Genomic DNA, 27,563 nt, shown 5'->3' on the forward strand with positions numbered 1-27,563 from the left:
GGGAGCTAGTTGTTCCATAACTCTCAAACTTGAGGTTTAAATTAACTTTCCACAACTGTACTTTGATACTTTGTCATTCATAGAAACTCTGCTTTTTCAACCCACTACATGAATGTTTATGTGTGGTTCCTATCTTCCTTGAAAGGGGTGCATTTATTGACCCCCCATTTGAGAGTGCTGAACATTTGTTGCATACACCTCTAACTTCCAGTTAAGGTGAAGTGGTACCCTGTGGCTGTCCTTATTTGGAGGAATACAACTGATTATGCATTTCCTGAACTGTTTAAAAAACCAGGAGGAATCTTTAAGTTTGATACACACCGGCCCTCATCCTTCTAGGCCTCTCCGCAGCCTTCAACACCATCTCCCATCGCACGCTCGCAGCCAGACTCCACGACGCGGGAATGCAAAGAGCCGTCCTGGACTGGATCCAATGCTTTCTCTCCGGCGGAACCCAGAGGATCAGACTCCCTCCCTTCCTCTCTGAACCCACCGATATCAACTGCGGAGTACCCCAAGGATCCTCGCTCAACCCCACCTCTTCAACATCTACAAGGCCCCTCTCGCCGCCATCGTCAGACAGCATGGGCTCAGCATTGTATCCTACGCCGACGACACCCAGCTCATCCTCTCACTCATGAAAAATCCTGAAGACACAAGACTCAGTTTCCAGGAAGGAATAAAGAACGTGGCAGCCTGGATGAAAGACAGCGGCTTGAAGCTCAACTCAGAGAAGACCGAGGTCCTCATCCTTGGACCCTGCACCTCTGCCTGGGACAACACCTGGTGGCCCACCGCCCTCGGGAATCCACCCACGCCTACAGACCACGCACAAAACCTCGGTATCATCCTCGACTCCTCTCTCTCCTCGAACCGCCAGATCAGCGCTGTTGCCTCCACCAGTTTCAACTGCCTGTGCATCCTCCGTAAGACCTTCAAATGGATCTCCCCAACTGCATAAAGACTGTCACCCACGCTCTCATAACCAGCAGACTGGACGACCGCAATGCCCTATATGCCGGAATCAAGGAAACCCTTTACACAAACTCCAAACCATCCAGAACGCCGCAGCCAGACTCGTCATCGTGACACGGCACCACAAACACATGACCCAACACCTACGAGACCTCCACTGGCTCCCCGTCGAGAAGAGGATCACCTTCAAACTCCTCACCCATGCCTACAAATCCCTCGACAACTCCGGACCCAAATGCCACAACGATATATTATCCTTCCTGGTCACGCGTTTTCATCGTTTGGGATATACGTATACGGCTGAATGCTGGAACTTATCATGGCTCCGTGACGCCTTTATAGAAGAACGACTATTTACCTTGACTACAATAAAAATAAGATTTGAATATTCACTGCACAGCTTACTTGCAAAGGAACTGGAAATAGAAGGAATTTTGGGAGACAAGGTTCGGTAGATATTGTGTTTTCTTAGCCTTGAAAAAGCCCATATGGGGCGAAACACGCGTCGGCTGTGAAGAACCTGGTTTTTAAAAAAAGAAATAAAGATTGGTTTTTGTATCTACACTACGTGACTCCTTTTGGATTAAGAACTTATATTTGGGTGCACAAATTGCACATCGATGAAAAAAACTACTGAGGATGTGCACTAATAGGATCTTCTTTTCTCATCCTTCCGCGTACAGCAGAGGTCCCCCGCATCCGCAGAAACGGAGCAGGCGGGAGAACCTTTTCCTGCATCGCGGCCAAGACCTGGAACGAGCTCCCGGTGAACATCCGATGCTCCCCAACCCTGCACACATTCTGGAAGAACCTCAAGACCTGGTCTTTTCGACTGATCTGGAGCTGCCCCCTCTTAGCGCCTTGAGACCCTCACGGGTGAGTAGCTCGCTCTATAAACCCCTGATTAATTGATTGATTGATTATGGTTAAACGTGAATTCTGCAGTGCACTCTGCACTCAACAGCGAGTTCTGATTAGCCAACTTCTCTTTCCACCTGTGCCTGCTCTCCAGGTTCACTAGTCCTCTCCTAACTGGACTGTGACAATGCACTCCTTTCTGGCATCCATTATTTGACTTTGGCCCTAGATTTTTCTCATCAGAGCCCAGTACAGCCGCCTCTCCTTTGTTTTGATACCTTTGGACATCTCTGCTGCCTTTCATACAGGTTGCCTAATATTTTAGAACAGTTTGTTCTAAAAACTGTTCTAAAATATTAGGCAACCTGTATGAAAGGCAGCAGAGATGTCCAAAGGGATCAAAACAAAGGAGAGGCGGCTGTACTGGGCTCTGATGAGAAAAATCTAAATGAGGATAATGTTATTCTCCATAAAGTGCATTAGGTGGTTGGAGGGTGGTTGGATAGGCCTGTAAGGCCTTGGATAGTTAGCCACTAAGTAAGCTCTTGAGAGGCAGCAACAACTAGAATCTTAAATCAGTGAAAGCATGTACTTCTGAATCAAGGTTACAATGCAACAAAATATTATCTAAAAAAAACACCAAACGTAAATCATCAATCATAAACATCCCACACTTGGTGAGCCGTTGACAGACAAGCAACCGCTTGTCTAAAAAAAGAAGTTAAAAAACAATGATGTGGCATCAAGTATTGTCCTACATAAAAATCAGTTGTAGTAGCTTTCTTCTTCAATCCAGTAAGGACATACAAATACAAATTGCATGTTCAATTGATTGTACATGGGTCTGGTAGAGGGAGCACATGCTAATCTTGTTCTTGTGACTGCTGTGACTCATTCTTTGATGAAGATCAGATTGGGTTGGTGCAGATAGATAGGATGTGCAGTTTGATGATTTATGTGGAAGTGTCATGATCAGTAGTCTGCGCTCACTTGTGTACACTGTAAATGTGAAGTGACACGCTCCTTGGAGCTTCTGTGCACTTAAATCTTTGGTAGCAGTGGCGGTTAGCGAGCATGCAGAGTAAGGCTTCACATCTGCTTCGCCCACAAGACACAGCAAACTATATGTCCTAGAACCATGGAGTTTACGTTGCTCCGTTCAAAGTGGCTAAGTCAATCAAGATATTTAATTGCTGCAGCCTAACACATGTTGTCAAACTGGAACCTGAGCATTACTATCTGGAGTTATCAATGACTTATTGAATAGTCTGAAACCAAACCTGGGATCATGCATTTACATTTTGATATTGAACACAATTGTTTGAGTCATTCTTCTAAGGATTATGAACTCCAACTGCATTTATTCTGACAGTTGTATGGGAAGTGATTGCTTATTGTGAGGAGGAAACATACAGTACTAATGAATGTGCGGTAAATATATTACAGTTTATGAACGTATTACATTGAGAATCGTTTTGATCACAGATTTTATTTACGAAACACAGAAAGTAGTTTTTCATTAAGAAAAGTGTACAATAGGTTATTGCTGCACATATAATAGCTGTCTGTTTGTATTTATATCTACAAAGTCCCAGAGTTTCAACCAGCTTTAGAGAGTACGAAATACACAGTGTCATAAAGTATACCATATATTACATTAAGAAACTGGTGAGCTGGAATCAAGATGTTTGAATACAAGATTTATTTTTCGTTTGGGCTAGCATTGATTTTGCAGTATTGATTACAGAGTATCCGGGCCCAGACATTTTTATGAAGAGAGACAGTATTTTGCAATATTTCACAATATGTAGTTAGTCTATGACTGCCTGCCACTAGTCTACTGTGAACCTGGATTGTAGCATTGTCTGATTCATCAGGAAACATGATACTCTTATTTCATGGCTTATCTTGGAACGAGACCTACTGGAATCAGTGGGAATGGGAAATTCAGCAACAGTTATTAAATGAGGAGAGAAGGTGTGTGACAACAGGGAATCAAGAAAATCCCATATTTATTTGTTTTAATGCCTTGTTAATGTCGTCAGGTTTTGACCACTGAAACACTGCGAGATGTGGCACTTATGACCTCTCCCAATTTTGCAAACATCTTCTTGATAAAAAAAAAACACAATGTGACTATCAAGCAGCCAGAACTGAGAGCAGCATAATCCCACAGAATTACGAGACTCATATTAATCAATGTGCTCTTCACACTAACCATTCATTTTCTACCATCTTGGGCTCAACTACAGGTTGAGATTTTCATCCAGCTAAGATGTGCAGCATACACAAAAAGGGAATATGTTGGTAGTTCTGAGTCTCTATGCATGGACCTCCTGACGTCATGATAAAACATATTTCTAGGTTTGTTGGCGTTAGACTTGCTCTGGTGAGATTAAGATTCCATTTTGATGTATCTTGTATCCTTGGCCCAAATCGGAGAAAGGCAGGAGGGAATGATTCCAAATTCCTCAAGTATTCCCTAATGCAATCCTGGAAGCTGACTGCACATACACAGGGGTGTAAATCCTTGATAAGAAAACAGTTTAAATGTTTGTCGTAAAAAGAAGGTTAGAAACAATTGCTGATCTTTTTAGAGCCAGATGGTAGCGAACTATAGACCAAGACCAAAGAAGCAGACATGCTGGGGGTCGCAGTGAAGTCTGAGGAAATCAAATTGGTAAATGCCTTATGGAAAAAGGCCTTCTTGTGAGAAGCCACAGCACAGTTTTCAGAGGATTTATTTTCAAGCGGTAGTGTAAATAAGTGCACCCCCATTTGCAATTGATAAAGGACATACATGACCGGGCCGCATGTGCCTTTCAAGCTATGCCTTCCACCACATCGTCTGCTGTCTAGGAGGAACCAGAAACTGACTGGCTAAAATAAGGACATCAATCGCCACAGTCCTTCTCAATCGAGAGAGGTTTGGTTTTCGTTTTTAGGCCTGGATTGATACCTCAGCTGTCACTTGACACCAGACCACCACAAAAACAGCTTATGGAGCAGTGCTAAGAGAGAGGCTTTGTCTCAAGAACCAAAGGGTTCTTGCACTGCACTTTTTGCCTTTTGGGAAAACGTTTTTTCCATACAGTATACATGAGTTGCTCATGGAGACAAGCCAATGAACAATGCTAAAGGCTGATTGGTTTATTGGGAAACGCTTAATCTGTTCATTGTGAAAATATGAAAAGCCACAACAAAAGCAGAAGTACTGACATATGTATTGCAAAAAACATGTTAAAGTTGTTTTAACATGTGCTAAAGCCGCGAGGCATGCATTATGTCATATGGATAGAAGACTGTTATAGTAGGCAACAGGTTTTGTGTTAACTACCCCTTAAACAAACCCGGTGGGTAGACAATTTGGCCTGTAGTGAGAAATCCTTGCTGGGTCCCCTTAGTAAAGGTTCTATATTTTTGTGCAAAATTATTTCATAATTCTAGTTTTATCACTGTATGACTGATGGCTGCCTCGAGAAAGCTTATGCTCAATACAGTAGGCTTGAATTGGTTATGGAGACAAGACACAAATAAAAAGTTATGAGTCTGATTATTTATTTTTATTTATATTCTTATAACGCGCCTGAATCAGCCCCGAAGGGTTATCTCCGCGCGTGGCTCCTGAATGAGAGGGATAAATCATATTAAGGGGATGACAGAGAGAGAGGTCAGGTTAACCAGATGTGAATAAGAAAGTTTTTAGTTTCTTCCTAAAGGAAAAAAGATTGGAGATTTGTCTCAGCTGCGGTGGTAGAGAGTTCCACAGCAGGGGGCCTTTTAAGGAGGGTGCTCGGCCTCCCTGTCTTGCTCTGGTAACTTTCGGTATATGTAGCAACATAGTGTTGCTGGATCGCAGAGCACGTCCGGGAGAATAGAGGAAAAAAATATCTTTTAGATATTTGGGACCAGACCCATAAATACACTTATGCATAATGCAGCAGAGTTTAAAACTCACCCTCTGTTGCACTGGGAGCCAGTGAAGGTGGCAAAGGAGAGGATGGGAAGGGGTACGGGGGGGAGCATTCAGGATAAGTCTTGCCGCGGTGTTCTGCACCACCTGCAGTCTGCGTAGTTGTTCATGGTTGGCGGAGCTAAGTAGACTATTGCAATAGTTTCAATAATTTTGTAATAATAATAATAATAATAATAATAATTTTAAATAAGTTTGCAATAGATTCAATAATTGGGAAGATGTATACTTATGTCAGATGTAATTGGTCTGATCTCTTTATTATGAAAAGTGACAACGAAGGCAGTAGGTGTGACATACTTATTGTAAAAGGTATATATTAAAGGCAATAGAACTTTAAGGGTGGATTGTGATTACACAGTGTTAAAGCCCATAGACAGGTATTTTGCTACATGGAGTATCACAGATTACTGTTAGACAAAGTTTTTAGTGTTTGTTTCCCCCTCTGAAAAAAGCAGTGTTAACATATTTGCATTGTGATTATCTTTGCTACACCTTCTCATGAGGGATTATATTTTGTTTTGCCGAATGTAATTGTGTACATATTTGCAATTCACTGAATAGATTTTAGTTGTATGTGTATTAAGGTGCTCTTTTGGGCCGGGCCTAACAGCTTTACCTATCTGTTAGGCTCTTGTAATTAAACACAATAATACAATGCACACATACATACATATGTCCGCACCACCACCGTGACTATGGCCATGGTCGTAATCAGGCCCTATGTATTTTGGTTGCAGTGCATACTATAGAGGTATCACTCTGAATCAGGCAGTTAAGGCAGGCTAATTAGTTGTGCACAGTGCATATAACGTTGTGAGCAGTCATTATGCCAAGAAAAGTTACATGTTGAGGTCACAGCTCATAATAGAGCAGTTAAAACAAACTACGTGTAAAGGGAGAGCTCAGGCCAAGTTGACTAGTAGGAAATGGGCGTGGTATGCCGTCTTACCCATAAAGGGTTGAATCCCAGTATTCTGATGCGTCTGATGTTTGGACGGTATTCTGTTTGAGCACCATTTTTAAAGGGGAAGTGATTGTTAGTCCCTCTACAGTTTTGTTAGCAGTGCCCGGAGATATCTTAGAGTGTTGTTTTTTTCGCTATCTTGGCGTGTGGTGAGCTTGTGTATGTGATAATGAACCCTAGGTGATTTTGTCAGTTTAGGAAGCATAAGAAAACAAACTAATTTGATATCAGTTGACCAGGATATCTGTAGATATTAAAATTATGTGAGAGCTAGATACTGCTGAGGATGAGAATAACATTAAAAATAAGCAAGAAGGAAGTAAAAAAGCATTTTTAAAATCTTGAGATTACACTGACTAACACTGGGACATTTAAAAAAAAAATTGTCTCACTTTGAATTCAGAGAAAGAAAAGAAAACAGACACCCTCAGAAAACAGCATCTAAAATGTGATCTCAGTCTTTGAATGCACAGCAAATGTGACAAGATAAGATCAAGATTTTCAGGCTTGTTTACAGAAATGGAGCTTGGAGCAACTGAAAACTTGAGCACTCAAAAAGGCACCCTAGGAAAACAGCATCTGATATTTATATTATTTATAAAGCGCATCGAATGTCCAAGGGCATCTTGGTGCTGGCATATGCAAGATAAGCAACAAAGGAAGAATATAAAAAACAATAGATTAAGTAAAGCATAGATTAATATTGTAGCATAAAGAGCCAAGATTTCAGTTGTTTCCTGAAACATGTCAAATTAGGCTGATGTGTTCTCAGTCTTTGATTGCACAGCAAATGTGATGAGATAAGAACAAGATGTACAGGCTTGTTTACAGAAACAGAGCTCAGAGAGGCTGAAAACACGAGCGTTCCTGTGAAAGAATTTTTTTTTTCCTAAAACAGTTCCTAAAAGGGGAGCAGCGGATGGATAGTAGTATATGGTACATGCTCTTGGGTAGGGCTAAATGCAGGAAGAGGCATGATGCATGCATGCCATGGACAAATGGGGAGAACGAATATTAGAGCAACAATGGAGCCAGCAAATGGGCTGCCTATGGGCAGGCCGAAGCCCAAAAAGTATATACAACATCTCTCAACGATACAGCACAAGCACTGTCTAGCTGAGACCTAAAAAGGTAAAAAAGTGAAGTGGAAGTGATAATGTGAATGTAGAGTGCAGTGTATGAGATGGTTAGGAGCTGGAGGAAGGTGTGAAAGTGGTTTCCTAATTTTGTGTGCCAACAACTTATTAGGAGCTGCTTAAAAATGTTACACACCTGAAACAATGGGAGGTGCAACATTTACAGTATGGAGCTTACCTTGCAAAACCTGCCCCAGGAAACCAGAGCCTCATTGTAGCTTACTTGCTGCCCTAGAATTAAATGACATCAGATGATTAAGTAGTATGTACTGCCATGTCGCCAAACAGTATAATTATCTGGTATTTTGTGAGTGCTCGCGTTTCATTTGTTTGCAGGCATGCAAGGCCTACTGTGGCACAGCTTTCTACTAGCAGGCAACATTCATGATTGTGTTAATGCCGTTATAGCAAAGTGCCCCTTACTTTGCATGGTTACCCCCCACATTTTGCCTGACATCTGATGCAACCTGACTTGATGTGCCCTGGGTCCCTGCCATCAGGTTCCCAGGGCCTGTGTTCTTTCCCAAGATTGTACCTTTGTACCCACAATTGGCACATCTCTGGCCACAGGTAAGCCCCTTCTAAAAGGTACCTTGGGTACCAAAGGCACTGTGACGAGGGAAGGCCTCAATGGGCTGCATCACCTGTTGTGTCAATATCAGAGGTCTTTTACTTTAACAACCACACACTGCCATTGCAGGCTGTATGTTTTGGTGGCAGAGAAAAGAGAAGAGTCGACATGGCAGATGTCCCTGTGTTCCATGCCTGTGACCCACTACCTTAGGCCTAAGGTGAGGGTACAGTGACATAAGCCCTGTACCCCTACAGTGTCTATGCCCATTCTTAGACAGTATAAGAGTAGTAAAGCCATAAAGAGTATATGATCTGGGAGTTGGTCATTACAAACTCCACAGCTATATATTGGCTTTACTAAAAACTGGGAAGGTTGGTAGCAAACGTCTCACCACATTAAACCCACACTGATGCTAGTGTTGGATTTAATGTAAAATGCACTCAAAATCTAGCGGCCCTGGTGTGGTTCCTGAATGGCGGTCTGCCATTTGCCATCACAAGACAGGTTTCTGGACCCGTGGGTAGAGAGCTCCGCTCTCTGGGTTCAGAAACAAAGTCCATCTTGGACAGAGGTGTCATTCCTCCTCCCCCAGGATGTGCTGGGTCCATGACAGGGGGCGCTTCAAAGGCGTGCCACCTTTGGAAGCTGTCCCTGCCTTTTGCTGGCCCCAGCAACTGGCTCCCATTGGTTTTGGCCACAACTTTGGGCGGGAGATTCGTGAGGAAACCCAAGTTAGGAAAGGAGGTGTGCCCACCTTTGCCAATCTCACCCCTCAGGTGGGGGAGGTGAGGTGAAGCACACATCTCATTCCCCTCCATCTTGAAGATGAGGGGACCCAGCCAATTAGGGAGAGGCTCATACCCCCTGCCATTGGAGGGTGGGATAATAGGGGTGTACGTACCCCAAGGAAGGGACCTATTGGTCCCGACCTGCACACACCTTTAACGCCCCTAAATCTAGTATGTAGGGGCAATCCTGACCTTTGCCTTCTCAGATTTAAGGAAGGAAGTAGAAGGACCGAAGAGCCATGCTGATCCAGGAAGAAGAAGAGTACATGAACTGCTTTGGTCCCCGCCCTACCTGCCTGCGCCCAATCTACAACTTGCCTACAACTTGCCTAGAGAAAGAACCCAGGTGAGTCCAACAGGCCGCAAACCCCTGAGCCCGGAGGACCTATCTTGCACCCCTCTTACAGACTCTGCTTCCTGTGAGCACCAGATTCGCTCAAGCAAAGACTCACCCACAGAATTTAGAAATACGGCGACTCAGCAATTCTGCACCACTCTGCACTTGACGCCCACTGCCCAAGTTCAAGTGGCCCAACAACCCAAGGAGGTCTCCCCAGCAATTCTGACCTAGGATCTGGTGATCCACAATCTCCCTCAAGCTTTGAGACAATGCCTGTAGCCTCAACCTGAAAAGTCCCCTCGACCGGGACCTGAGCTGGTAAGAAAACCCGACGCCAGAAGACACCCCTGCACCCAACGCCCCATGGCCTTGGGTGGCCCAACCAACTAGGTCCAGTCATCCCCCAAAGTCCCAACTTTCCTCTCCAGCCAGTGGTTGCCTTCTGGATGTCTGCCCGAGCCTGCAGCTACTTCACACAACCAAAGGTCTCCATTGAAACGGACCGGGTCCCCGACTTCCTTTTTGCACCCTACACCCGACTACCCTAGTGCCACTGGTGGTGCAGCTCCTGTGTTATTTGTAGGCTCCTGCAGTGCTGACCTCAACCCCAGGAGCTTAGCTCCTACACCCAAGTGGCCTGCTCGTCCACAGTCCTCAACTGAAGCCCCCTTTGCCCCATTGGCTTACACTGGGCCCCTGCACTCTGCACCCGGCCGCCCCAGTTCCGCAGGTGGTGCAACTCGGGTGCCCATCTAGACATTGGGGAACCTTGGTCCTAACCCCTAAAACTCTCACTCGTAAGTTGTGTACTTATCTGAGAACTCGCTAGCTCTTTTCTTCCATAGGAACCCGGGTTAAGAGATTTTGGGCCTAAAATATTCTGTATTGAACTGATGTTTGTATGACGAAAAGAGAACTAAACAGCAAATGTATGAAAAGACTTACTTACCTTGTATTATGAGGCATACCACCCATTACTCAAAGTAATCTAAAAGTAACTAAAAATGACTGTGTAATTCAAACTGTTTCCAAAGCATATACAAGCCTGTAATGTTTGCAACTTCAATCACAACTGCATTTCCTTGAACAGTCTTGCGTTTGAGAGTATATTTTACTTACCTGTATCAATTCCTGATTAGTTCTCAAATAAAACATAAATATACCTTTTTTTATACTTACCTAATTGGTCTAGATTCTGTCCCTGATAGTGTGTATTTAGTCCTAGATTGAGTGAATACAATAAATGCTATAACACACCCTCTCGATAAGCCTAACTGCTTGCCCACTCTACCACAAAGAGATCTGTTAGTATTTACTTAATTTAGCCTCTGCTATACCTCTGGGGACTCCCTCGACTCATTTACACACTTGTATATGCTATCCATCTTGACTGTTTCTCCCTCTTTTACCATGATGAGCTGCATCTAGTCTTGTGTTCCAGTTTACTTGCCTTACCTCTATTTTGATCTGCATCATCTGAGCACCAACCACTCAAATAAGCCCAGCATCATGTTTGCCAATCAATGCTTCTGAAAACCTATATATATATATATATATTTAAAAAAAAAATGTTTTTATTGAATAGGCTGGGTCGTTAGGGAGGTGATACATCCAATGGTTCACCGCTACCAGTTGTGAGGCCCAATAGTAAAGCTTAAGGTCTGGTAATGCTATGCCCCCATCATACCAACTTTTTGTTTGCTTTTTCATTGCCACCCTAGGGGCCTTACCATCCCACAGCAGTGTACGCACCTTTCTTTCCACTGCTGTGAAATATGCATCTGGGATACGGTTTGGGCAGTTCTGAAGAATATATAAAAAGCGCAGAAGGGCCAGCATCTTTGAGAGGGCGGCACGGCCCACTAGGGACAAGGGCAGGTATCGCCAGTGTTTTACATCAGTTCGTAGCCTGGCTAGCGGGAGCGCTAAATTATGGTTGTAAAAAAGAGCCGGATCTAACGTTACAAATATTCCCAAATACCGGAATCCCTCTCTAGCAACTTCTATCGTACAGTTCACTGGAAGACGAGGGAACTGCCCCCAAAGAACGAACATTACCGACTTACTCCAATTGATTGCATACCCAGAATATTTTCCAAAATATGTGAATGTTTAAAACAGAGTGTATGGATTTGTAGGGGGAGGCAAGGTACAATAGTAAGTCATCGGCATACAAGGATATTCAGTCTTCCTGGTCCACTGCCCATTTCAGCCCCCTTACCATTATGTCACGACGTATCCACGTGGCGAGAGGTTCTAATATGAGGGAAAATATCAGTGGAGACAAAGGACACCCCTGTTGGGTACCTCTCTGTAGTGTGAACGCGCTGGACGTGTAGTTATAGACTCTCACTTGCCCCTGTATATCGGTATACAACAGTTTCACCCAACCCAGAAACGTGGGGCCAAGTCCCACCCTGCTTAGAACCTCAAATAGGTATGGCTATTCTATAGAATTGAATGCCATGGAGGCATCCAACAGCACCACTGCATCTTCGTCCAGGAATTCTCTGCGCGCCAGCACGTTATGGAGACAACGGATATTGAAAGACCGTCAACACCCAGCTCACCCGCTGAATTGAATTGAATTGAATTGAAAATTCCATTTATATAGCGCATAACCACCCGAAGGCCTCGCAGCGCTTGAGACTGATTTCTGTGTGCGACTGCAGGGTAGGATTAATGCGCTTTTGAAAACAGATGGGTTTTCAATTCTCTCCTAAATGACGTCAGGTTAGTGTTTTGTCTGAGGGACAGAGGCAAGGAGTTCCATGCCTTCGCCGCTGAGTGAGTAAAAGAACGGCCACCCCATCGGGCTCTCTTGATTTTTACTTTAGTTGCCAGATGCAGTGAGGCTGAACGTAAGGTTCTGAGCGGCACGTAAGGCGGTATTAAAGGGTACAGTACTGCCGGGCCAGTTTGATGAAAGGATTTGTGCAGAATGCACATGGCCTTGAATAATGTTCTGGAGGCCACTGGGAGCCAGTGAAGCTCCTTTAGGGCAGTTCTCGCCGACTGCCAGCGAGGGATATTAAACAATAGGCGTGCGGCACAGTTTTGAGTGACTTGAAGTTTTTTTGTCACTGTTGCCGGGGCCCCTAGATATAAAACATTTCCGTAGTCCAGGCGAGAGAGTATCAGGGCCTGGACCATGACCCTCCTCGCCTGGAATGGGAATAGAGGGAGCACTTTCCGGAGCATTTTCATTAGCCCCACGCATACAGAGGCAGTGATAGTAGCTTGGGACGAGAAGTCCAGCGCTCTGTCCAGCCAGACTCCCAGACTCTTTATCTGCTCTTTAGGAAGAGGGGGAGTACCGAGACACAGAGGCCAGTCATCCAGAAAGGAGGTGGGAGAGGAATTACCAAGCACCATAATCTCGGACTTCTCCCCATTGAGCTTGAGGTGGGAGAGTTGCATCCACCCAGCTACAGCCTCTAGACATGGACCCAAAGTGTTCGACGAACCCCCCTCGTGGTCCAAAGAGACCACGAGTTGAGTATCGTCTGCGTAGGTGACAATCCGCACACTGAAGGGGAGAACGATCTTCTCCAGAGGCTGCATATAGACATTGAACAGCGTGGGGCTCAGGGAGGAGCCCTGAGGAACCCCACAGCTGAGCGGATGTTTTGATGATGCCACCTCGCCTTCAAATACCTGAAAAAAGCGTTCCTCTAAAAAGGAGGTCAGCCACAACAGGGCCGCGCCCGACACTCCCAAGCCACTCAAACGATGTAATAATGTGGCGTGGTTCACAGTGTCGAACGCGGCACTGAGGTCCAGGAGTATGATAGCTGTTTTACCACCTTGGTCCATTATGGCTCTGGCTGCCTCTGTGACCGCTAAAACAGCAGTCTCGGTGCCATGTTGTGGGCGAAACCCTGTTTGGGAGACCTGGAGCAATTTATTGGACTCCAAATATTCCCCTAATACTTTGTTGATATGTCTCTCCAACAGCTTACTCATCCACGGAAGCAGCGAGATGGGGCGAAAATTGGATAGATTGTTAGAATCCAAGTTCGTTTTTTTTAGCAGGGCCCTTACCATTGCACACTTCCAAGTGGATGGTACAGAGTTGGAGGTAATGGAGGTGTTAAGAGCCTCCAGCAAACAGGGGCGGATGGTGTCCATTGCTTTTTACTAAGGTCTGGGGTGGGGCAGGGTCATTTGGGGATCCTGAGGTGACCTTCTGGACCAGGGAGTCTAAAGTATTAGGGTCCAGGAGTGGAAAGGTAACCAGAGAGCAGGATGGATGCGGGTCTAGGTCTGAGGTGGGCAGTAGAGTGGTGCCCCCATCATTTATTGCTAGTTGGGAGTAGATAGCCTGAATCTTCTGTGAAAAGAAAGTGGCAAGATCCTCACAGCGGGTCTGAGCACCCTCTGATATAGGTCTCTCAGAAGGAGGAGATATCAGAGATTTAGCGATCTTAAAAATTTCCCTAGGGGAGTTAGCTGCCATGTTAATTTTAGTTTCATAAAACTTGGCTTGAGCAAGTTTTATCTCCCTCTTATAATGCCTTATAACTGACCTGTACTCTAATTTTTTGGATTGAGAGCGGTCTTTCCTCCAGGCTCTCTCCGCTTTCCGGCACGTTTGTTTCAGGGACCTAAGAGCGGGAGAGTACCAGGGAGCAACTTTGGGCCTTCTGATTGTTTGCAGGGAGCATTTTGGAAGGACTAGATCTAGAGAATTAGAGATCCAGTTGTGAAAGTTATGGACTGCTAGGTCAGGATTCTCCGTTTTTTGGGGCAGTTGTTCAGAAAGGGCCTGTTCCCAAGTATGAATTGGAAGCGCACTCCATTTCCTACCCCAATGCCTATTGTGGAGTACAGAAGTAGTAGGAATATTGATGGACCATGTAAAGGGAATTAGACAATGATCAGACCATGGCAGTGGTACTGGTGTTTCCACCGAGAGCTTGTCCAAATTACTAAAAACATGATCCAGCAGATGACCCCTATTATGTGTCGCCTGAAACCCCTTTTGGGTCAGACCAATAGCTTGAAGACTGGAGCGAAGGTCATTGGCAGCGGCATTAAGGGGATCATCTAAATGCAGATTTAGATCACCCAGCAAAGTGAAATTGGCCGAAGTAAGCACGGAGTTGGCGGCTAGGTCTGTTATGTTGGCAATGAAATCACCAGAAGCGCCTGGTGGTCGATATGCCAAAATCCCAGAAAAGGTAATGGTCGGAGACAGATATAGTGAGAAATATAGACTTTCGCATGATGATGAAGTGGAGGGGTGATGCGACAGCTATAGGTATCCTTATAAATAATAGCTAGTCCTCCACCCCTGCCTGACTGACGATTAAGATACTTAATGGTATAGCCTTGAGGAATGGCCCACACTACTGTGGGATTATTTTGGGACTGGAGCCATGTCTCTGTTAGAAAGAGGGCCTCTGGGTTATACTCCTGGATCAAAAGCGCCAACTCAGTATGATGCTTTGGGAGAGAGCGGCAGTTGAGGAGGAGCAGCTTCAAGGTATGCTGAGGCTGTTGGTCAGCTATACTGGGCGAAGAAAGACCCCAATTACAACCTTTACAGCGTATATTGGTGGGATAGGGAGGAGCGATAATAGAACAGGAGTGATTACTAGTGGGTCGCAAGGCATGCAGCGTAGGAGCACTATATAAAAGAAGACAACAGCATCCTGGACCCCTCCCAGTCTGGCTTCCGCAGCAACCACAGCTCCGAGACCGCCCTCATCGCTGCCACAGACGACATCAGAATCCTCCTCGACAACGGCGAGACAGGAGCCCTCATCCTCTTGGACCTCTCCGCTGCCTTCGACCCCATCTGCCACCACACACTTCGCACACGCCTCTTCGACACAGGGATCCAAGACAAAGCCCTGGATTGGACCACCTCCTTCCTCACTGACAGACCCAGAGAGTCCTCCTCCCCCTGTTCCAATTCGGTACCACCAAAACCATCTGCGGCGTCCCGCAGGGATCCTCCCTCAGCCCGACGCTATTCAACGTCTACATGGCTCCCCTCGCTCGCATCGCCAGACTACACGAACTCAACATAATCTCCTGCGCCGACGACACCCAGCTGATCCTCTCCCTCACCAAGGACCCCCTCATCTCCAAATCCAACCTGCACCAGGGTATGAAGGCTGTCACTGACTGGATGGAGGCAAACAGGCTCAAGCTGAACACTGACAAGTCGGAGATCCTCATCCTCGGGCCCAACCCCTCTGCGTGGGACGACTCCTGGTGGCCTCCATCCCTGGGAACCCCCTCAGCACCGACCAACCACGCACGCAACCTAGGGGTCATCCTCGACTCTACGCTCAGCATGACCAACCAAGTCAACGCAGTCTCCTCCTCATGCTTCCACACTCTCCACATGCTCCGCAAGATCTACAGATGGATCCCGACAAACACACGGAAAACAGTCACCCATGCCCTCATCAGCAGCCGACTCGACTACGGAAACGCCCTCTACGCCGGAGCCCCATCCAAACTCATCAGCAGACTCCAAAGAATCCAGAACGCCTACGCACGCCTGGTCCTAGACGTCCCATGCAGAGACCACATCACCCCTCACCTGAGAGACCTACACTGGATCCTCGTCGACAAAAGAATCACTTTCAAACTCATGATCCACGCACAGAAAGCACTCCACAGAACCGGCCAAGCCTATCTCAACAGCAGACTCTCCTTCTATGTACCCAACAGGATACTCCGCTCCGCCGACCTTTCCCTGGCCGCCGTCCCACGCATCCACAAAACCACCTCTGGGGGCAGATCCTTCTCCCACTGCGCCGCCAAGACCTGGAACGCCCTCCCCCTCCTCCTACGACAGACCACAGACCTCCCGGCATTCAGAAGACTGCTCAAGACCTGGCTCTTCCACCACTAGCTGCAGCTCCCCCCCCCCCCTCTCCCCACCCAGCGCCTTGAGACCCTAGCGGGTAAGTAGCGCGCTTTACAAATTCATTGACTGATTGATTGATTGAGTGCTGTATTTCTCCCTGGCATAAAGCCAGATTTATCAGGGTGGACTAGGGAGGAAATGACTGCAACGAGTCGTATGGCTAGGACTTTCGCTAGGATTTTAGCATTTACGTTAATCAGCGAGATAGACCTGAACGAACCACAACTGTCCCCAGGCTTCCCTGGCTTTCGGATGACTACTATGGTAGCCAGATGCTGGTCTTTAGGCAGCTGTCCCTTCTCATAGCTTTTATTGTACATAGCTCGCAGGTGTGGGGCTACTTGAGAGACCGTTGCTTTTAGAAACTCGATGGGAGTGCCATTCGGCCCCATCGCCTTTCCCGAGTTGATTTGACCGATGGCCCCTTGAATCTCTTCATCCGTTAGGTCCTCATCAAGGGTGTCTCTATTTGATTCCGAGAGTGTCGGCAAGTCACTGTCTGAGAGGAGTTGACAAGAGTCTTCTGCTGTGTTTTTGGTAGAGGTGGAGTATACCTTCTCTAAGTGATCTGCGAATGCCTCCGCTACGTCCCTGGGGTCAGTAAGTGTCTCGCCATTTGGCAGTGCTAACCTGGGCACCCATCTTGTTCCCTGTTCTCGCTTTTCCATTCATGCCAGGGTTTTGCCGGCTCTGTCACCCAATTTGTACAGTCTGTGTTGAATACTGTGGTGTTTGGCCATCATGTGTTCTCTAGTTTTAATTATGTACTCTTCTTGTTTAAGTGCCAAGCGATGTTGATTGTCATCCGATGGGCTAATCGCGTGATCTGACTCCAGTTGTTGTAGTTATTCTTCCACCTGTACTAATAATCAGTTTTTCTTCTGAATATAGCCCGTTTTTAAAAAAAAGGCTTGCCCCTTCAGAACCACTTTATACGCCTCCCATATGGTTTGCGCCAAATTCACAGAGCCCAGATTTTCTTTGAAGTAGTTACCGGTTTATGTGCATAATTCCTCTTTTATGTCAGGAATTTTCAGCAGCCATGGGTTGAGGATGATCGTGGTGCGTGGCTGTCGCTCCCCGTGCGTGAATTCGATCCTGACCGGGGAGTGATCTGAAATGCCTCTTGGCAGGGCTTGGGGGTGCCTAAAGTTACCTAATGAGGCTGTATATGTTAGAAAATAATCAATACGAGATAGACTTCTGTGTACTTTGGAGAAATACGCGTATTGTGTGTCAGTCGGTTGTAGTGCTCGCCCCACATCAGTCCACCCCATCGCTGTGGTGAATTCTGCCATGAGCCCTTTGGATCTCACTCCCGGCCGCTGTGGGTGTCTATCAATTGTATCATTCATTGTTATATTATAGTCACCTCCCAGGATTAAGGTGCCCGCGGGAAGATCGGTCAGTATGTTGCCAAGGTCTACCAGGGTTTGCTTACCCAATGCTGACGGGAGGTATAGTGAAATCACATTAAGTGCTCTCCACTCCCACTGGGCCTCGAACACAGCAAATTGTCCCCCAGGGTCTGCCCACCTACGGTGCACGATAAGAGGTGTATTTCTTTTAACCAGGATACCCGTTCCCCTGGAGCCTGTGGTGTAGTCTACGTGTAGTAGGAGTTTGTACCCCCATCTAGTAAGGGCTTTGCTTTTATGCCCGACCAAGTGTGTCTCTTGCAGTAGTACGAGATCTGGAGATTGTCTCTTCAAGTACTGTTGGACAATTCCCCTTTAGATTTTATCCCCCATCCTGTTCACATTCCAGGTTAGAACAGAGAGTGGCCGATCTCTTTCATCCCCCATCTTGTACCATGGTGAAAATCACAATACAGTAAATCAATGATAATGGACAAGTTGCATTTGATACTAGCTGAACCCGAGTAACTCTCACCTGCTTGTTTCCCCGACTGCTCAAACTAGCTAGAACAGTGGTACATTGCAATATATAGTTGTCACGTTGCAAGTCTACCAAACATTGAAAGAATGAACACCCCCCCTACCCCCTCCCTGCCCCTGCCCGTGGATTTAAAACTACCCATTCACCAACTAGGCAGAGGGCCTCTCTCCCCCCGAAATACTGAAAAAAGCGAGGGGTTAGTCAGCTCCCATCCCCGCTAGTTGCACGTTACATCTTGCCTGTTGCGGTCTATCCATTGTCCGTACTAGTAAAGTGTCCCGGAGTATCTCCCTCAGAGGGGTACGAATAAAACTAAGTATGCAACAATCAAATCTCCAAGCAACCACATTTGTATGTAAGTCTTAATAACAGTCTCACCACTTATGCAATACTTGCACTTTCGTAGAACTACCGTCTGTCATTCCTCATCCCCAAGGTCTATGCGGGCTCCATCTCCTTCGTGTTCATGGCAGCGGAATCACCTACAGATGGATCATCCAAGTTCACCCTCTGCGGCATGGGTCCTCCATTGCGATACCTTCTTTGGCCTCCACCCTGCGCCATCCCTCCAACCAGTCCCACGCTTCCTCCGGTGATGTGAAGAACCATATTGTGCCGTCAGACTCCACTCTGAGCTTCGCCGGAAAGAGCATTGCGTATTTCACTTCTCTGTTTTGGAGCTTTTTTCACTGTCTGAAAGCTGAATCGCTGGGCTTGAACTTTGGCTGTGAAATCCGGAAAGAATGGGACTACGTTGTTATAAATCCTTAGAGGTGGGCTGGATCTTGCCGCTGCAGTATGATATCCCTGTCCCGATAATTAAAGACACAGGAGATGAGGGGTCTCGGGGGGCTCCAGGTTTCGGCCTGCCTCCTGGCACCCTATATGCCCTCTCTATCGAGAAGACAGGTTACTGGGTTGTAGGTATGTGGTTATCAATTCCTCTACATACAGGTTGGCTGCTGACCCCTCAGCCCACTCCGGAACATCTAATATGCGTATGTTGTTGCGACGGGCCCGTCCTTCATATTCCTCAAGTTGTTGCGCCATTCACTCCTGTCTCTGCTGTAGTTCAGCCACCTGCGTTTGGAGCTGGGAAGAGTCAGTCTGCAGCACTGTCGTGACACTTTTGAGTTCCTTTACCCTTTCGTCCATTTTACGAAAGTCCCCTCTGATGAGAAATACCTCTACGCTAACTAAATCCAGAGAGGTGGGCACTCCGCTTATGGGTGACCTTGACGTCGTGGAGCATTGGTTCCGACCCAGGTTTGGGGGCATTTTGCGCCTCTGTTTTGTCCATTTAGTGTGCTTCTCGGTCGAATTTGGCAAGTTTATTTTGTGCATTGGCCTTTGGACCCCTGCCTGTTGCCATGTGTGCACCTTGAAGTCTCGCGAACAAATAGTAAAATCAGGGACAGCCTCGGTAATTCCCGCCGCCTACCCAGTGAGTCAAGCAATCTCGCCGTTGGCCTGTCGGGTTTCTACAGGGTCCCTGCTCTCCGGCTCCTAGTGTTCAGGTCTCCTCTCCGTACAAGGGCATTCGCTGTGTCTGGGTACTCCGCGACGATGGGGGTTCGGCAAGCTGCGCCCCAATCGCGTATTCTTCGCATAGATCTCTGGCTAGGTGGGGTGGTGCCGTCCTCTATCTCTTCTGCAACTATAGCTGCGCACGGACCAGGGCTGATTCTAGGTGCTCATCGGTGTCTTTCAGGAGGTTGCAGGCACCTCTGGCCCAAATAGGGAGGGGAGAACCCCTCACACTGTGCAAGGAGTGTGCCGCTTCAGGTGGTGGTGTTTCTGCGCACCCTTTAACCCTACGTGTGCCCTCTATCCTCTCAGTTTTATTTTGGCAGCCTCTGGGACACCCTCAGTGTCAGGGATCCCGCCCTCAGCTGTTGACTCATTCTCAGCTACTCTGTTGGTGGTCTACTTGTGCAGCCCAGGTCTCACCAGGATTCACCGCCCCGCACTCTGAAGCCGCAGTAAACGATCGAGTACCCGTGGAAGGGGGGTTTAACTCAAAAGGGTCGCATGTGGCTCACGGCTTCAGCTAAGTTGTTGATTGCTCGCCTCCCGTGGTGCCTGGGCCAGGTTTCCGTTCTGGTCCACACGTGGAGATGAGGGGGACTTCTGGGCAGCCTCGCCAGCGTCTGCAAATTTTTGCTTCTCCCCCTGGGTCACTCCAATCCCCCCCTAGCTGTCTCCCGCTTTGCAAGTATTCCCTTTCTGGCAGGGCCCGATCGAGGCCTAGCAGATCTTCAGAGCCGGGGCCTCAATTTGTGGCCTTCGCCCCGGGACGTCCACCCCGTTACCTCCAGTCAGCTGCAGCTGCATTCAGGACCCCGCTTGCCTCTTCTGCTGGGTCAGTTGCCTTCTCCGACCCTCACCTCGGTCCACAGCTTGTCTCGATGGGGCTTCGGTGTGCAGGAGCTACTGGAGTCCATACGCCACCATAGCCTGTCTGGGTGCCGCCATGTTGGTGCCTCCATCCTCGTCCGTTCGGCTCACTCTGGCATGTCGTATAGGGCTCTTTTCACTGTCGCTTTGCCCGCTTCTGGTCGCCCAAGTCATGCCGCACTCTCATAGCGAGTTTACAGCTCCCCACAGCACAGGATTGTTCAGGCTAGTCGGCGGGATGCGGGAGCTCTCTTAGCTAGTGGCCATGCTCATCGGCTGCTAGCCATGCCCCCCCCCTGAAAACCTATATTAGTAAGTTTAGACACAGCCATAAATATACACAGTTGGCATAACTACTTAACTGGGTATGGCGTTGAGCCAAAATTTACTGGTTCATTTTATGAAGTCTTTCTAACGACACACTGTTTTGACTCAATTACTAATGTTTAAGTAGGACAATATCCAAGTTATTGGTAACAAGGGAGTTAAACATCTCAGTAAAGGTCACTTTGTCTACAGACAACTGTAAGCTAAGCAAATTAAAAAAAAAGGTCAGGGGGCTAGCCATGTAAAATAAATTCACTGGTCTAAGGATTTTCAAGCCTGAGATCACAAAGCCCAAACAAACTTTACATCTCCTTCTGGCAGAGTGATAAAGCAGGTGTGCATGCCCTCCCAATCTATTAAAGATATGGTCTGACCCTCAGGAAACATAGGATATTTCCTGCCAGATCAGGTGCTCTGAAAAGTTAGTAGAGTTGGAGTAGTATCAACCTAATCCAGACAGTGGCTGGTGTGATTGATTTTCCCCAGTCTCACTTTACATTCAGAGGAATTGGGCTTGGACTGGAGCAGCAGGTCCAAGGGGAAGAGAGGTAAATAATTTTGTAATCCTAAAATCTTCCCACTCATATTTGCCCTGTGCCTTTTTTCTCTCTCTGCCTCTTCACCCTTCCACTTTTTGCCCTGACTTGTATCTTCTCTATCCACATTGTCTTCCTTCAGTGTATTTTAAAAATGCACAGCATACAGTATGTACTGGAACCATTTCCAGCTGCTCCAAGAATAACAAATTGCCATATCGGAAAATTAAAGCACTGGATCAGACAATTTGGTCAAATGGGAAAAGCAGCGGTGAAGACATAGGACTTTTGAAGAGTGCAGTTACACGTTAGCCACTGGATCTCATTTCTCACCATAGTTACTTCTTCTTTCTCTTGGTTTTTCCTTTATGTTCACCATCACCCAGCCCCCACCCTCACAGCACACTCATCCTATGCCATCGTCAATGTAAGAAAATGCTTAATTTTGCCTATAAGAGATCAGCTTTACTTGAATTCTTTAGTGGCTGAAAGCCTTGTAATCATAACGCAGTCATGCATGTCCAGTGTTCCTTATTAAGGTGCATTGGTATGTAATCTTTCTCTTATTAGGCTATTTCTCCTTAACATCAATTTCATTTGATTGAAACAGTCAGTTCAGCAGAGGCTTTTGCTGCGCTGCCTCAGTTACTGTTGCCTCCCAGGCAATGGTGACTCAGCTTTTTGAACAGGTGATGCGCCAAAGGTGGGATTGCACTGCATGTGCTATGCGTACATTTTTAATGAGGCCCTCTTGGACCCACTTTAGTTCTCCATTTTAGAGTTATATTTTACATATTTTAGCACACTTCGTTTATCATTTTTTACAGATTTTTTTTCACAATATGGGTCTAAGAAACACTGCACATGCTACTTGTTTTTAGAAAGCCTGATCTATACAATTTGTTCAAGGCTAAGGAACAGAACAAGACATCGAGGTGCTTTTAGTTGCCCGCACAGAGACAGCTTCTAACATTTAGACACATCGTTGCATCAGAGCTGTACCTCTAACACAGTAGTTTTATTATATAAACAGTGCAGGGTCAGAGGGGGCACCCCATCCACGACGGTCCTGAAATGAATGCTGTGTTTCACATTCAGCTCTGCTAACACTGGTCTTCCATCCTGACCCTGCAGAGAGGGATTGTCAATCCAATTCCAGACTAAGTCATCCAGGTATGGGGACTCAGGCTAACCCAACTGATTGGGCAGAGGGTACTCTCACTTTGCTTTCAGAGTAGGGGTGGTGATAGGTAGAGATCTAGAATTATATAGAAATCAGACTGCCATGGTTAGCCTGTTTATTCTTTTCACCATGTTCACAATGATGGTTACTTTGCTTTGTTTTATATGTCTAATAATCAGAGCTCACTCTTTCTATGTAAGATTATGATTGTTTCAATAAATGTATTGAAAACGTCCTTCATATATTTCTTCTTTCTACCAATGCATGCATGAGTAAACAACAAATGGGGTAAGATCTGTTTCCACGAGTCCTTTGGGGATCATAGTGTAATGTTCGAGGTTACCAAAATCTTGTGACACCCCAGAAGGGTTAGGCGTGTGGGTGGGGCACTGTGAGCTAGATCAGTGTTAGGCCAGCAGTTTTGGATGGTGTAGATGGACTCATTCCCTGCATTCTGAAGTGCTGGTGTCCTAATATATAGTCCTACATTTTCAAATGGAAACCCTATAACACATTCACAACTTGTTTGATGTTATTGCACATGTGTGGATGTCTGGATCATAGGTACTTAGGAAAATAGATACTTAGGCAGTGGCTAAGCTGCTCCAAAAATAATAATCTACTAGGTACCAGCTTCTTCAGAATTCGGGTAAAATCAAAGATTCACTACAAACAGCAGATCTCCAAAAGACGGAAGCAGGGCTTTCAGAATGCTGACGTGGAGTATCACCTAAATGAGATCGGTGTCACAACTCTTTTTTATTATGTTTGAGAAAATCAAGAAGGTAATACAAATAATTCATACATATTCATTGAGCAAGTTCATGTCAAGTAAAACAATCTCTAAATCAGTTTAGCAATCTCCCTGTCCCAAATATTTAACCAGGTAAACTGAACTCTTATTTATGTCCCTAGCAGCATCAAAACCCATTTATGGCTTAAACCATTTTATTAAAAATGCTGTGAACGATAACATTCTACCCACCTACAACTACTGGCCGGCGTGGAGCCTAGCATTCAATTCAAATTTTAATAATGCGAATACAAAAAAAAAAGAAAAAAGAAAAACAAAGGCGAGAGTCCAAGAAGAGTAGAATAAAGCAAATATGAGGAGGAAATCATAGAAAAGAGAGGAGACCGGAAACCAGCCACAGCTCAAGCTATGACTCGGTAGGGTCTAGCACTGACTGTCCTTCAAAGGGGGGGGGTCAAAGGGGGAGCCATAGGGAATTGCAGAACCCTGAGGTATCGGGGGAAGTGAGCTCGATAAATTCGGAAGATAGGTATGCCACAGTGGACCCCCAGGTCTTATCAATCTAAGGCAACCTGTGGTTGATCCCTGCAGGCATCCTGTCCATCCCGACCACCTCCCACAATCTGTGCAGCCAATCTAGTTTTGTTGGGAGAGCATCCGTGCCCCACTTTGCCAGGAGGACCTGCTTAGCTTCTCCCAACGCTAGGGTGATCGCCCTACCCCTACAGGAGCAGAGAGGATATGTGAGGGGATTAGGAAGTCCCAACAGGATGTAGCTGGGAAATCTGGGAAGTTCCATCTGGAATATGTGATCAACTAAGGGCAAAATGGAATCCCAGAAGGACTGTAGCTTGGGACAGTGCCAGAGAATGTGGGACAATGTGCCCACCTGAATGCATTAGCGCCAACATAGATCGCTGCTGCGGGCCTCCACCTGGCCACACGTGCCGTGGTATAATACCAATAGTGTGCAATTTTTAGAAGCATCTCCTTCCCTGAAGTGCTGCATGATGATGCCCGGGCCCTGTGGATAATGTCCGCCCACTCTTTCGGGGAGAATTCCCGATCCAGCTCAGATTCCCACCTACGCTGTGCTGGGGACTTAAGTGGATTCTTGGCCCTGTTGAAAAAGTTACAGATGTCGGACAAGCGGCGTTTGTTGGAGGTGCGAGTAATGTACCAGATCTGATATTTTGGGTAAGGAGCCGACCTGCGTGCAAACGGACCCGAGGTTGCGTGACCCAATGCCGTAGCGCTAGGTACTGCCAGTACGCCTCCTTGGGGATACCATAATGGGTCACCAACTGGGGGAAGTCCATAAATCCCGTACATCAAAAAGGTCACCAATACGTTTACAGTTCACTTCTTGCCATTTCAGAAAGGCGTTCCCTATGAGAGCCGGGGGGAAGTCTGGGTTCCAATGAAAGGGGTCAGGGGACATGGCTGTAGGCAGTTTACATTTCTCCTGGACCTTGTGGTGCGCGCAGGACGGGGTAGAGGTACACGCCTTGTGAGCGATGTCACCTGGGGAGCCAGGGTCCCTTCCAGATGGGAATTCCAGCCACGCCCCTGTCCATGAAGCACCAGTGCTTTTAAGACCCCATTTGGTACCATTCCTCATAGTAGCGGCCAAGATGGGTGCCCCCAAGGCCGCCGTCCTCCTGTCGCAAATACGTGAGGTGCCGAGCCATGCGAGGTTTCTTTCCTCCCCAAATGAAGCCATTAATTAGTTGATGCATTTGGGCCCGTATCTTGGGCGGCGACATAAGTGGAGTGTCTGCATTATGTAAAGCAGACGTGGCAGAATCGTCATTTTAACTGCAGTTATATTGCCCAAACAGGAGAGGACATGTTTCTTCCAACTGTTTGTTTCTTGGCGCACCGTGGTCAGCAACTCCAAGTAGTTCACCTGGGCTGTCTTTGCGGTAGTCGAAAAAACCTGGAGCCCCAGATACCTGCTATTGCTGACAGCCCAAGAAAATGGGAAGAGCTGCGACAATTGAAGTTAGTCTGCTGCTGGGATCGTGAGACTCAGCGCCTGAGTTTTCTTCAGATTAATTTTGAAACCCGACGAGGCGCTAAAGGCGGCAACCTCCGCAAACAGGGGGGAGAGAAAGCATTGGACGAGACAAGTAAAGGAGCACGTCATACGCATACAGTGAAATCTTATGCTCCCTATCGCCCATCCGGAGCCTGGGTACCGTGTGAAGTTGGCGAACCCGTTCACGCTGTACATGGAGCAAATGGCTCCATGTACAGCGTGAAAAGAAGAGGGGAGAGTGGACACCACTGCCCTGTGCCGGGCCCAATCTTGAAGGACCGGGAGACCACCCCTTTGACCTGAATACAAGCCTGGGGCTCTGATAAACACAGCTCACCCATTTCAGAAATTGCTCCCCAATTCCAAATCGGGCCAGTGTACCCCGTCAAATGCCTTTTCGGCATCCACCGACAGGAGTATCGCCGGTAACTGTGTGCGCTGCGTCTTATCCAAGAGATGGCACAGGCGTCAAGTCCCAATGCAAAAACTGTATGAAAATCAACCGGGAAGCCATCCTTGCCTGGAGCCTTACCAGTCGACAGCCTCTGAATAGCTCGCAAAACTTCCTCAGGGCGTATGTCCGCCTCCAGGGTGGTTGCAATGGAATCCAGCAGCGGAGTCACTGGCGCCGCTTGCGAGTATTCCATGATCACAGTAGGATCCAGGCATTCAGCTGACTACAGCACCTTATGGAATGCTTCAAATTCGGATGCAATTTCCCCATCCACTCGCAAGGTCTCACCCTGGCAGTCAAAAGTTCTGCGACCAGACGTGTCACCGTCTCCACCCAAAGAGCGTGTGCCAGAAGTCTCCCAGCCTTGTTCCCCCCTCATAGTAACGGTAACTGGTGCGGAGCAAAGCATATTTGGCACAATCAAGATCTAGCGCTCGTAGTTACTTCCTCGTTTGCGTGAGAAGTCTCCGTGTTTGAACCGCCCCTGTACGGCAGTGAAACCCCTCCAGCTCCTGGATTTGAGCCTCTAATTCTATCTTTTAGCTTTACCGTCCTTGTTGAGGTTTGCAGCGATAGCAATACAGCGTCCGCAAAGGACTGCGTCCAAGGCATCCCAGAGCATATCAACCGCAACCGAGCCTACGTCGTTCAGCTCCAGGTAGGTTTTATTAGCACCCCTTAACTCGGTTATATTAGCAGCGTGGGTAAGCAAAGTGCGATTTAACTGCCATGAATGCTGCCTCTGGGAACCACCCGGCATGATCAGCTTTAAGACAACTGGGGAGTGATCCGAGAGTGCCGCCACCCCAATAGAGACATCATCAGTGGACGCCGTGATCCTGGGCGAGGTCCAAAAGAGATCGATGTGGGCGTACATTTGATGTGCCACGGAAAAGAAGATGTACTCCCACACCGATGGGAAGTGATGGCGCCAGGCTTCCGTAAGTCCAGCTTTCCTCAGTCTCTGTAGTGTTGAGTCGGAGATCGACCCCAGATGTCCCACCCTAAGTGTTGATCTGTCCAGGTCAGCTGCCGGAACCAAATTGAAGTCACCCCGATAACCAAATCTTCATCCGGAAACTCCAGAAGTAAGTGTAACGTATCTGGTATTAACGCCTACTGGTGCTCATTGGATAGACCGAGGCTATCATATGTATTCGCTCTCCCATTAATACCCGCAGGGCCAGCAGGCGCCCGGTGATTTCCGCGAAGTTCCCCACTACAGTCCCCTGCAAATGCGTGGCCAGGAGGATCGCCACCCCAGCCTTCTTCCCGACCCAGATGAAAAATATTGTCCATCAAACCATTTGGATTGGAGCCTCTTCCAGTCCGCTCACACGAGGGGGGTCTCCTGTAGGAGGCAAATATCGCACTTAGCCTCTCTCAGCAAGGCAAAAAGTGCGCGTCACTTCGCTGGCGAATTTAGGCCCCGCACATTGAAGCTCATAATTACTACTATAATACTAGTCATT

At 47.0% G+C, this 27,563-nt stretch overlaps 1 protein-coding gene across 1 annotated transcript in view; it reads right to left on the reverse strand.

Annotated features, from left to right (window-relative positions):
• The window catches only part of LOC144823261 (signal transducer and activator of transcription 4-like), a 754,354-nt gene that overhangs the window by 246,583 nt on the left and 480,208 nt on the right, over positions 1 to 27,563 (reverse strand). The window contains exon 17 of the mRNA XM_078681615.1: positions 8,088 to 8,140. Within this exon, the coding sequence (XP_078537741.1) occupies positions 8,088 to 8,140 (53 nt within the window). The remainder of the gene's footprint in view (positions 1 to 8,087; positions 8,141 to 27,563) is intronic.

The sequence above is a fragment of the Lissotriton helveticus genome, chromosome 3_1 (assembly GCF_964261635.1).
Source record: "Lissotriton helveticus chromosome 3_1, aLisHel1.1, whole genome shotgun sequence".
NCBI lineage: Eukaryota > Metazoa > Chordata > Amphibia > Caudata > Salamandridae > Lissotriton > Lissotriton helveticus.